The following is a 13,424-nucleotide window of genomic DNA, read 5'->3' on the forward strand; positions in this document are numbered from 1 at the left end:
TCCCCCTTCTCCATTGCCTGTAAAACCAAATGGTTTCCTGCACAATCTTAAACTTTTTCATGCTAACCTTTTCCCTTACAGATCTTTCAAGATCCTCAGAGATAGGGCAGTTAGCATGGATCAAAACAAAAATGCTAATCAAGGATAAGAGATCGTCAAAGAAAAAGAAGAAAACACAAGGACTGCAGGTGCCAGTAAGTGTCTTTTGTGTTGTTGGCGATTGAGGTAGTAGCCTATCTTTGTTGGATTTCTCTGACTTTTAAAGCACCAGGCACACTATAAAATGCTGGTACTGGAAGGAGTGAAGATGTAAATTTAAGAGTCATCAGAGTGGATACACCACAGCTCATTTATCAGCTCACATGTTGAAGGACACTTGTGTTATTTTCAGTTTTGGGCTATTCCAAACAAAGCTGTTATGAACATTTGTGCACAAGGCTTTGTGTGGACATATGTTTCAATTTCTCTTTGGTAAATATTTAGGAGTGGAATGTCAGAGTCATATGGTAAGTATTTGTTTAATTTTAGAAGAAACTTCCAAACTGTTTTTCAAAGTGGCTGTACCATTTTACATTCCCACCAGTTTATAAGGAGTAGTTTGTAAGTGTTCCCGTGGTCGACATTCTCACCAATCCTTAGTATGCTCAGTCTTTTTAACTTAAGCCATAGTATGGGGTAGGTAGTGGCATCTCATGGTGTTTCATTTGCATTTCTGTAGTAATGAGTGCTGCATGGTGTCTTTTATGTGCTTATTTACCATCCATTATCTTTTTTTTTTTTTTTTTGGTGACCTATTTGAATATTTTGTCTATTTTAAAAATTGGGTTGTCTTCTTATTAAGTTGTCAGAAGTTTTTCTAGATATAAGCTCATTGTTGGATATATGTTTTGCAAATATTTTCTCTTGATCTTGCCTTTTACTTTTCATAAATATCTTTTGCAGTGTATACATTTTTTTATGTTGATGAAGTCCAGTATTTGTTTTTTTTCTTAAATAGTCTATGCTTTTTGTGTCCTATTTAAGAAAATTTGCAAAACCCGAGATCACTAAGATTTTCTCTTATGTTTTCTAGTAGAAGTTTCATAGTTTTTTCTCTTATTTTTAGGTCTAGCACCCATTTTGAGTTAATTATTGTATATGATGATAGGTAAGGATTGAGGTCCCTCCTTCTTTTCCTTTTTTCCTCCTCTCTCTTTCTTGCTTTGTTCCTTCCTTCCTCTTTCTCTCCTTTCCTTGAATACAAATAACAACTTTTCTACCATGTTCTGGTAAAAATATTGTCTTTTTCCTCTTGAGTTACCTTTTGACATCTTTGTCAAAAATTAATTGACCATGTATATCCTTAATATGTATGGATTTATTTGAGTCTATTCTATTCCATTTATCTATGTCTAGGATAATATTGGACTATCTTGAATACTGTACTTTATATTAAATATTGAAATCATATAATGTGGGCCTGCCAAAGTTTTTCTTCCTTTTCAAAGTTCTGGTTTTTTTGGTGTTTTGTTTTGTTTTGTTTTGTTTTGTTTTGTTTTGTTTTTTGGCCATTCTAGTTTCTTTGCATTTCCACATATATTTAGACTCACTTTGGCAATTTTTACAGAAAAGCTTACTAGGGTGAGTGGAATTGCTGTGAATCAACTTGGGGAGAATTGGCATCTTAACAATAATAAGTTTTTTGTTCCATGAACATGATATGTCTATTTATTTAGATATTTCTCAATTTCTCTCAGCAGTGTTTTGTAGTTTTCAATATATAGTTCTTGCATGTTTTTAAAGATGTTTCCCTAAGTATTTAATATATTTTATTTTATTATAAATGCAATTATAAAAATTTCTGATTATTTGTTGGTGGTATATGGAAATACATATATTTTAAAGATTTATTTATTTGAGAGAGGGGGAGAGAGAATGTGAGCTGTAGGAGGAGGGGCAGAGGGAGAGAGTCTTTGAGCAGATTCCTTGTTGAATGTGGAACATAACACAGGGCTTGATCCCATGACCCATGAGATCATGATCTAAGCTGAAACCAAGAGTTAGACACTTAATCAACTGAGCCACCCAGACGCCCCTAGAAATATATTTTCAAAATGTTGATTTTATACCACACAGTCTTGCTAAATTTACTAATTTGTTTGAGTAAGTTTTGTTGCTTCTGTAGGATTTCCTATATAAATGGTCATGTTATCTACAAATGAAGATAGTTTCACTTTTTAAATTTACTTTTTACCTTTTATTTATTTTTCTTGCCTTCTTACACTGGCTAGAATCTCTAGTAAAATATTGAATAAAAGTGGCAATAGTAGATAACCTTTCTTTGTCTCTGCTTTTAGGAAGCATTTAGGCTTTTACCAGTAAGTATGATTCTAGCTATACTTTTTTACATAAATGCCCTTTATCAAGTTAACTTCCCTTCTACACCTAGTTTCTGAAAATTTGTGTCATTAATAGAGATTAGCATTTGTCAAATGCTTTATCTGAACCTACTGATATAATCAGATGGTTTTTCCTTTTTATTGTTAATATAATTAATTATATTAATCAATTTTATAATGCAGAAGTTCTATTTAGAATATTAAGTAAACTTGGTTAGGATGAACCCTTCTTGACCATGATGTATTATCTTTTTTGTATATTTATTTTGCTAAAATCCTAATAAGATTTTTTGCATCTGTATTTTTGAGGAATATTTGTCTATAGATCTCTTTTCCTGTAATGTCTTTGTCTGGTTTTGGTATCAGGGTGATGCTGGGCTTATTGACTGAGTTGGGGTGTTCCCTCTTCAATTTTCTAGGTGAGTTTATATAGAATTGATACTATTTCAATTTTTATTGTTTGGTAGAATGGTAGAATTAACCAAAGAAATCATCTTTGTGGGAAAGTTTTTAGCTACAAATTCAATTTCTGTAATAGAGATAGGACTATTTAGGTTATCTGATTCATCTTGAGCGAACTTTGTATCTTTCAATTTGTCCATTTCATTTGTTGAATCTATTGGCATATAGTATTTATAATATTGTTTCCTTACTCCCTTATTGTCTGTGGGGTTTGTAATGACATCAATTCTCTCATTTCTAATATTTTGTATTTGTATTTCTCTTTGTTTCATGATTAGTCTGGCTACTGGCTTATCTGCTTTATTGATCTTTTCAAAGAACCAGTACTTGGTTTCATTGATTTGTCTCTGAATATTCTTTCATTGATTTCTGCTCTATTATTTCTTTTGTTTACTTGGGGTTTAATTTGCTCTATTTTTTTCTAGTTTGTTAAGATAGAAGCTTTGGTCATTGATTTAGACTGTCTTCTTCTCTAATACAGGCATTTAGTGCTATAAAATTCCCTCTAATCATTGTGTTAGCTATATCCCACAAATTCCAAAGTGTTCTGTTCACATTTTCATTTAGTGAATCTTTTTATTCGTTATTAAGTAGCCTTAGATCTGACTTAGTAATTCCATAGGACTTCATCTTTCATGATCTTAATGCCCTGCTTCATTTTTCCATATAATAATCTGGTTGCATTTTTTAAAGCACCTCAGCTCTTTTTAGAATGAGAAGCAGAAGCAAAGAGAAAAGTATTAAGAAAATTATGTAAAATTACCTTTTTTTGCAGGGGAAGATTTAGCTTGTAAAGACTCTTTTTCAGGGAAAATGATATGAGTTGCTGGAATCTTACAAAATATGAATTCAATAGATTTGTTTTTTTGCAATCATTAAAGTGGCCAGAATTTAACTAGAAATTGAAACCAGGCTTAGGTACTAATAATTTGCATTTGCTTATTGCTTAGTATTTTGTCAATTTATCTCATTTCTTCTCTGTCTTCGGTTAGTACATATGGCAGCCATTAGTGTTGATTATCTGTTATTTTAATGACAAAAGGAAAGTGGCTCACAGACATTAAGTGATTTATCGAAGTTCACATAAAGTTATAGATCTCTAGAATTCCAAAACAAGTCCTTTTTGGATCCAAGCCTTATGGTTTTTTGCTCTACGCCACTGGTTCTAAAATTGTGGTCTTCTATCAGCAGTATTAGCATTATCTGGGAACTTGTTAGACATGCAGATTCTTTCTCCCTCTAGGCCTACTGAATCATGAATCTTGGAGGTGGGACCCAGTGATTTGTGGTTTAGCATTGCCTTGAGTGATTCTGATGGACACTCAAGTTTGAGGACTGCTGCCCCCACCCTTGTTCTCAGTCATGACCACAAAGAATAATCATGGGTGCTTGTGTCCTGCCAGCTTGACTAATGGAAATTTTCAAAGATTTCCAGGTGATTCTAATGCGCAGCCAATGTTAACAACCGCTGCTGTTCACCATAGTACCTCTATGAGTCACATTAATGACTCAAAATGTTTTCAGGTTAATGTCACTACGTTCCAACAAGTGTCTTTCTCTCCAGGTCATAACAGTCGACACCTGCTCTCAAAATGACCAATTGGATTCAGAGCCAGGAGAAAATAAAATCTCAGAAGAAGAGGTCTGCAGCAAGAACTGGCTTACAGTGTCCAAATTTAATCAGATAAGTATGTAACAGTCTAGACTCTTGGATCTCAAAAACTGTGAGAAAGTTTCCTCATGATACTCCTGGACCACCCAAACTTAAATTCAATTAGCCAACATATAGTACATCATTAGTTTCAGATGTAGAGTTCAGTCATTCATCAGTTGCATATAACACCCGTGCTCATCACATCACCCCAGTCACCCCATCCCCTCATCCACCTCCCCTCCAGCAACCCTCAGTTTGTTTCCCAGAGTTAAGAGTCTCTTATGATTTGTCTCCCTCTCTTTTATTTTCCATTCAGTTTTCCCTCCCTTCCCTTATGATCCTCCGCACTATTTCTTATACTCCGCATGTGAGTGATTGACTTATTTCATTTAGCATAATACCTTCCAGTTCCATCTATATTGATGTAAATGGTAGATATTCATCCTTTCTGATGGCTGAGTAATATTCCATTTTGTGTGTGTGTGTATCTGTATATATGCGTATATATGTACACATCTTTTTATTTATTATTAGGAAGCCTTAGATCTGACTTAGTAATTCCATAGGACTTCATCTTTCTAAGGCTTCCTTAGGTTCTATCCATGTTGTAGCTCTATCATGTTCAACATGGGGTTCTGCAGGACACCTCCATAGCTGCCGTGGCAAGAGGGAATGCAATTGGTATCCAGATTTTGTTTATCCATTCATCTATCAATGGACACTTGAGTTGTTTCCACCTCTTTCCTATTGTGAATAATGCTTCTATGAACCTGAGTGCAAATACCTTCTTCAATGTGACCTCTTCTCTACCTTTAGTTATGGAGTTTGTTCTGCCTGTCTTCAGGTCAATTTTTGGAGTATTTAGGATGATTTGATAATTATCTAATTGTATTCTTGGGAAGAGGTGAGCCTAGGGTCCTTATACTTCATCACCACCTTCCTCACGCTCCCTCTTACTAATTTTTAAACAGGAGGAGCTATGTGATCAGGACTCATAAATATTTAAAATAATTTGGAATACTAAAACTAAGGTACAAATAGACACTATTGAAATTTATGATATGCTTCTTTAAAACCTTGCTTTGTCTTATGCTTGGTGGTTTTCAACCAATTGCCTATTTTGTACACCTTCCACCTCTCTTCTCTAGGACATTTGACAATGTCTGAAGACATTTTTGGTAATGCCAATTAAAGGAGGTACAGGTATTCTTGACCTCTAATGGCTAGAGGCCAGAGATGCTGCTAAACATCCTACAATGCATAGGATAGTGTCTTTCCTTCTGACAAAGAATTATCCAGCCCAAAATGTCAGGGCCACAGTTGAAAAACCCAAATTTATATTTTAAAATACTCAATTGTCTGTTAAATCACTGAGAATCAAGTGGACTCTAAGCTGAAAGAGACATTAAAAATTAAATTATTCAGAACTCCCTTAACCTACAGATATGACTTGATAGCTCAATTGTCTTGCCTTAAAATCACAGTTTATGAGAGCCTGTAATATTGAATAAATCAGGTCCCATATCTAAAGATATGATTCTAGAACCAATTGCAAATGTATTTATTTCATTTATAAATGTTTATTTATATTTTATATTTTTATAAATAGTTTAACTGATATTTAAGTTATTATGTCTTAAACTATTCAAGTTCTTTTTTGGTTGAGTTATAATTGACATATAACATTGTATTAGTTTTATGTGTAAGATGTAATGACTTGGTATATGTATATATTGTGGAATGATTACTACAATAAGTTAACAGTAATCACTTCATATAGTTATAATTTTTTTATAATGAGAACTTTCCTAGATCTATTCTCTCAGCAACTTTCAAATATACAATATTGTTAATTATAGTCACCATGCTGTACATTAGATCCCCAAGACTTAGTTACCTTACAATTGGAAGTCTGTACCTGAGACCACCTTCACCCATTTCACTCAACCTCCACTCCCAAGTTATTGAGTTTTTCCTAATGACTTTCGAATAGAGAAAGATGCAGGTGATAGTGGGGATTTGGGTAAAGAATCTCAAGTCTGATGATAAGAATGGGAATGAAGATGTAGGGAAATAGGCTGACTCCAGGCGCCAAATTAATCTGAGGAGATAAGGAGGCCCAGTATCTACCTTGAACTACACTCTGAATTAAGAATTTTATTGTTTTGAAGTGTATCTCAGTTACGAATTAATTGAAAAAGAATTTAAAAATAAATTTTGAGGGTTGGGTGATACGCTGTCAGGTAGCTCTTCCTGAATACAAAAAGTTCTGAGGAATGTAACTATGAAAAGGAAGTTAAAAATAATATTTCCTATAAATATTTTATCTTAATTTTAATTCTGTGCTCTCAGTAAAACCATATTGATCATATGATATTTATGCTATTACAAAAATATCATATGAATTTTGTGATTTTTTTTCCAATAGGTTTTTTTTGCTCTTTGTGTGTGTGTATTTTTGTCACAAAATCATTAGAGAAAAAAGTTACTGGTACCCCCTACATTTAGCCAAGGACTCTTAATAGCATTATTCTCAGAATTAATCCAATTGAAAAATTATTATTGAGCACTTACTGCATGCCTGTGATTTTATAGGTACCAGTATAAAAACTAACAACAATAATGATCCTTGCCTCCTTTTTAAGAAAGAGCTGAAAACGAAACACATCTCCTGGCAATCTTTTCTATCTTTTGCTTATGTTTTGTTTTATTTTTTCAAGTAGGCTACTATGATGCTTGATACAATTGTTAAGGAAGGATTTCTAACAATTTGGAGTGACAATTTTATGTGTTTTGAATAAAGCATGGACAATAGGGTGCAGGAGAAGGTGAATGTAAAAAGAATTGGTAAAAGTGTTCTTCTGCAGGGAGGATTCAAGTTATGGATCATTTAGTTCTTGACTTTGATTAGGGAGCATAAATGATTATAAATGCACAGGAAATTACTGATGAATAGAAATGTTGTAGGATATATAGCTTTCAACCACTTGAGAAAAAAAAGGACAAAAGAATCTTGGTACCACTTGCTAAAAAGAGAAAAAGAAGCTATATTCAAATTTAGATGAATGCACTATGTTCAGATCTTTCTATTTAGGAATGTGATTTGAATGTAACACATTTTTATGTATTCTCTAATTTTTTTTCTTTCTTTTAACAAGGTCTAGAACCCTCTCTATATCAGAAAATGAAAACTAAAGAAAAGGAACAGCATTCCATACAAGTCAGTGATTATGTAAAGCAGTCTCAAGAGGTAAAAATATCTTATTTGATATTAAAAAAAATTTATGCACATACGTCTCTAACTCCTTGACCATGTCTGTTTTACCTTTATGTCTCTTAATTGGCTCTTACTTTTTATTGGTATTACATTTAATCCTTGCTTTGAATATATGTTCAGTTTTTTCACTTCCCTCACACTGCCCGCCACCCCCCCACCCCACAACCTTTATGCTTTCCTTGTTGTTTTTCTCCATGCAATTTATCTGTCCACCTAGTAATTTATGGTGGGTGTTTTTAACATGAAAGATAAATAATTCAGAAGTTTTCGAAACTGTTTTGAAATATATGACTGTTGCCATGTGGGAGAAAAATAGGTATTTTCAATACGTGTTAAGAGGCGGAGTTAGAGTCAACATATAGAAACTACAGGGAGGCAGATTTCAGCCCAATTTGAGGAGGAATTTTTAGCAATTGGAACTTTCTAAGGATGGAATGGTTTATTTCTGGAAGTAGTAAGTTCCTTGCTTAGGGTGGTTAGTCAAACAGGCTGAGCAAACCTCCTTGCAGATGTGTCGAAGGGGCTTTGGGCATTGCAGGGTAAAGGACCCTCCGACACTGAGGTTTTCTGATTTTATGGTCATTTTTCCTTACTACCCGCAAATATGTGCCTGTTTTACTGCCATCTACCATGTGGGAAGCGTGGTCTAGTTAAACTAACCCCAAAAATCTAATTTTGGTCTTGGTTTGAACATTATTTCTATGAACTTGGGAACACTTTCCACATTACTTTTATGTACGAAGTTAATAACCTCATGAGTATTATCTGTGGAAAGTTTTGAAAATAAAATGTAAGACTGCTTGCAAGTAAGTGGAGGCAATAACCTGTCTGCCATGTGCTAGGTTTCAGAGCTATGTATATTAATTAACATCTGAGCTTCAGTAACTGTATCTCTAAAATGGGGTTAATGCCATCCTTTTGAGATTATTGTTTGAGGATAACAAAATAACACCAGAGCAAATGCCTAGAGTGATACGTGGAATATAGTAGGTTTCAAGAAGTAACAGTTGAATCCAAACAGGAAATAGAATGATAAATTCAAAGTAATGTTATTCTAAATAATCATCCACTGAAACAACAATGTTTGGACAAAGGGCATAGAGATATAATGACTGATGTTTCTTGTCAACTTAGACCTTCATCCCTTCTTTTTTTATCATTAACTGTTTACTCTCATTTCTGCAAAAATCATTGTATAAAATACATTTTCTCTATGATGTCCCCATAAAAGTAATTTCATTCTATTAAAGTCAGTCAACACACTGAATTATGCAGATATTGTGCTAACATTATGCATCTTTCCAACTTGAGTTGAGTGCATCCAGTAAGAGAAATATTGAGCTGGAGGAAGGGTCAAAAAAAGTAAACCTCCAAGGCATGTGTTTTGCAAATGTATTTCTGGGGTAGGAGACTGTTGGGTAAACATGTAATGACCTTTCCCTTCTTCTTAGGATCTGAGCAAAAATTCATTGTGGAACTCTAGGAGCACTAACCTCCCTAGGAACTCCCCGTGAGTATTTTTAAATGTGTGTTTTAAGTATCCTTAGCTGCTATTTTTTTTTTAACCTTATGTGGAACAAAGGTTTCATTGGGTCAGAAAAATAGGGGGGAAAAGTATTTCCAATGACAATATTTTTCTTTTGTCAGCCAGAAGGAAAATAATTTATTCTCCAAGTTTTCCCGTCTCTTGGCAATAAGAGCTCCCTTAAATGCCTTTTAAGAATATAATGAAACATGTTCTACCACAGCAACCTAACCATTTGCCTTTTCAATGTCAAAAATAAAAGCACATGTGGAATAATGAGTATCCTATCTTTTCTGACAGAAAAGATTGTGAAATTTGCATTAAAGAGTAGGAACAAATCTGTCTGGCCTAAGGAAAAAGACTGAAGGCCTGATAGTCTTCTTTTTAGATTATTTTTTCAAATTTTTAATTTTAGTTTATGAGGTTAATCTTTTTTATTTTTGGTCTCTCATGAACATCCAAAGTGTCTGTCTTTAAAGCAGAACCCATTGAGGATTAAGCCAAAGGGAAGATAGGGATCAAAAGAGAGAGAGGAGCTACCAAACTCACATGGTTGGAGGCTGGAGTATTTTCCTGGAATTTTGTTTATTCAGAGCAATAAAATTTGAAAACCAGCCAAGCAAAATTATTGCATTTCATTTGCAGTGTTTTCTGGACTTTTCTAGTTATATCATCAAATTGTCCATATGGCTATGGGAGCAGAATTCAAAACCATCTATTGTATGAAGGGCCAGTTGATACCAAGTAGGTGGAACATGACTTGGAGTTTGCAGCCAGCTCTATTTGAGATGGACTTTTTTCTGGAACTCCCATCCAGGCATGTCTCTGTGCAAGCCTGCCTCTAGACTTCAAGTGCACATGACTCTCTCCTCCCAGAGGTTCGGTAGTTGGTGCTCATGCAGAGTAGTGGGTTATTGCAGCATGAAATTAAACAATAATTGTAATTGTACTCTCTTCCCTAAGGACCTTCAATACCAGAGATATTTTTTGAACGCATTTATTCAGACTTGCCCATGGCCACGTGTGCACTTGAGCAGGGCAAGTAACAATTTGCAGAGAGCTAATTTCAGCCTGCCAACATTTAGGAGCCACGTGGGCTAATGAAACTGATTTGTAGGCTTGTCCGGAGACATTCGCAGACTCATTTGTAGGCTTTTTCATTGCATAGTTCAGGAACCCTTTAGTTTAATTGATCCAGAACAACACAAACACAGTTAAATCTTATATATCTCTTGTGTTCATATAGCTAATTAAAAACAAAATCCAACAACTGCTTTCCGGTTAGCTTAGGGCATGCACTTTAAGTGAATTGCACACATATGCAATGCCCGTTTTTCTATGAAAATAGTTGTAGGGTTGTAAACCATTTCTCTACTGATAGAGATTGGGGTCCAATGACACTTTTCTTTCAAAGAAAATAACACACACACACACACACACACAGACATATAGATGCTGTATTGTTACTGTTGCACTTACTTTTCCTTTCTTTGGTCATTGAAAAATTTAAAGCATTATCTAAACAACTTTAATTTTTCGAACAGGTTGAGAAGTTCAAATGCAGCTGACAGTAAGTTTTTATATTTAAAGATCTTATTCTTTTCAACTTGTTGATGGTGACTTTCACTCTCCTGAGATTTTCATAGCTCTTGAAATTCTATATGGGATTTTTGTCTAGTGTATGAAGGAGAACTTTCAGTAGAAAAGTAGAAAGTTGATTTGTCTTTCTCCATGTAAATCAGGACTGAGGTCTTGTTCACAGATATTTTTAATTGACTAGTTCTGACAGTGATTTTCCAGTGTTCTTCATCAGTGAGGGTGTTGGCACTGAGCTCGTTTTGACTCTTGGACAACTCTTACCATCACTCTTTCACATATCACTCCTGAAGAGCTCTTCATCTTTTTTTTTTTTAAAGATTTTATTTATTAGAAACAGAGAGAGAGAGAGAGAGAGAGAGAGAGGCAGAGACATAGGCAGAGAGAAGCAGGCTCCATGCAGGGAGCCTGATGTGGGACTCGATCCCAGGTCTCCAGGATCAGGCCCTGGGCTGAAGGCAGCGCTAACTAAACCACTGAGCCACCAGGGCTGCCCCAAGAGCTGTTCATCTTTATGTGGATACCTTTTCCTACCTGGCCTCCGTAGGACTCTGTGGCTGAGTAGGGCTGGGTCGTGTGAGATGACTCCCTGGCAAAGCCACTGTCAAGGCTGTTCTCAAACTCTACCATAGACTATGAGCTCCTCTCCATGTTCTTGACCTCATGATGTGGATTGGGCTCCTTGTCTTCCATGGCCCTGTGCATCCCACTCTGTTTTCCAGCAGCTTCTGTGCAGCAGTCCTTCTCCTCCAACTACAAACATACTTAAGTCATTTTCCATACAGAAGAAATAACCATTTTCTTGATGTTACCTAACGTTCACACTGCCACTCCTGTCCACCTCCAAATTAATGAAAATACATTATCATCTTCCCTGCCTGGTGTCTGTGGCCACCATGACTGAAGCTGCTAAATCACACAACCTCTTTTTAGACCTCATGGAACTTGCAGCATTTGACATCCTTGACCATTTTATCCATTTTTGAAGTTTCTTTGAGGCTGTTCTTAATTGTATTACTTTGTTGACTGTTGTCATTGATCACTGACTCTTCCTTTACCCAAACTGGGACTCTGAGTTCATGTGCAATGACTTTCCTTCCCAGTCATCAACTCTGCCATCTCAGCCATCAGCTTTGCCTCTGTACTACCCACAGCCCCATCCTTAGAAGCTGTCTGTGTTGCTCTACCCCACAGCTTCTGCCTTAGGGCCTCCAACAGTTTTTTTCCTATATAAAAAGTTTTGCCCTCCATTTTATGTTAGCATTCTGTTTGGTTTCTCTCCCTTTGCACGTCCCCATGCTTCCACCGGAATTATCTTTCTGAACAATAAATCGTCACCTATTTTGAAGCTTCCAGTGGCTTCCCATTACCTACAGGATAGGCTGCAAATCCCTTTAGTCGTTTTCAATGCTCTCGACAGCTTGGCCCTCGTCCAGATTTCCAGGCTCATGTTCATTCTTTCACTCAACATTTCTGCCATGCAGAATACGACCACCTATCTATTTACCCCTTCATTTGAGTGTCTACAAGGTATCTCAAACAAAACATGCCACATTCCTTACTTATCTTATGAAATGGAAACTGCACCTTTCCAATTACTGAGGCCAAAGTCTCCATCATATTTGACTCCTGCTTTCTCACATCCCCACTTCCAAACCATCAGTAAATCCTTCAAAATATATCAAGAAACTGATCACTTTGCTACCTCCACATACCACTCTTTATATCCTCCTGGATTATAGTATTACCTCCAAACTATTGCTTTCTGACAGTCTGTTTCCAGACCCCAGCCAGAATAACACTTTTAAATACAAAGTCAGATCGAGTCACACTTCTGCTCAAATGTCATCTTATCTCACTCTGTAAAAGTGAAGTCCAAACGTGGTCTACAAAGCCCTGTTGATCTGCTGCTTCTCCTCCAACTCTCCAATTCCATTTCCTGTCAGCACAGTCCACTCTGACTACACTCTCCATAGTCCTGCCTCAGGACATTTGCACCTGCTGTCACCTCTGCCTGGAATACCCTTCAGTTTTCCGTATGACCTATTTCTCTCTTCAGGTCTATGCTCAAATTTCACCTTATTACAGAGGTCTTGACTTGCCATCCTTAAAATAATAACCTCTCTGATTCTCACAATTTCTAGCACTCTAACTAACTAACTAAGTAACTAACTAAATATATAATTAGTTCCTTTATATATAAAATACTGTATGCACTATATATTTACATAATTATTTATTTTCTTTTTCCTCTCATTAGAAGGTAGCCAGAGATTTTATGTTTTTACACTGGTCTTTCTCTTAAACACATAGTAGGTGTTGAGTAAATATGTGCTGAATGAATGTGAACAAATTCTCACAGCTCCTTAAATGAGTCAGGATTGAAACTCAGCATTATCAGATTCAGATGCCTATGCTCTTTAAGAATATCACGTTGCTTGTCTATAAAGGTTCCATAAGCCTGTGTACACATCTATTATATTACTTTGCCAGCTGTGTTGTGACTATAGTTTACATGTCTTTGGCTCCTAG

General features: G+C 35.6%; 1 protein-coding gene across 3 annotated transcripts in view; it reads left to right on the forward strand.

The window, feature by feature from the left end:
* TRPM6 (transient receptor potential cation channel subfamily M member 6) overlaps window positions 1–13,424 on the forward strand; it is a 133,123-nt gene that overhangs the window by 95,313 nt on the left and 24,386 nt on the right. For all 3 annotated transcript variants that reach the window (XM_072837785.1, XM_072837774.1, XM_072837793.1), the window contains exons 27-31: window positions 82–194; window positions 4,405–4,528; window positions 7,653–7,744; window positions 9,223–9,281; window positions 10,841–10,866. In XM_072837785.1, coding sequence (XP_072693886.1) covers window positions 82–194; window positions 4,405–4,528; window positions 7,653–7,744; window positions 9,223–9,281; window positions 10,841–10,866 — 414 coding nt within the window. The remainder of the gene's footprint in view (window positions 1–81; window positions 195–4,404; window positions 4,529–7,652; window positions 7,745–9,222; window positions 9,282–10,840; window positions 10,867–13,424) is intronic.

The sequence above is a fragment of the Canis lupus genome, chromosome 1 (genome assembly GCF_048164855.1).
Source record: "Canis lupus baileyi chromosome 1, mCanLup2.hap1, whole genome shotgun sequence".
Lineage (NCBI taxonomy): Eukaryota > Metazoa > Chordata > Mammalia > Carnivora > Canidae > Canis > Canis lupus.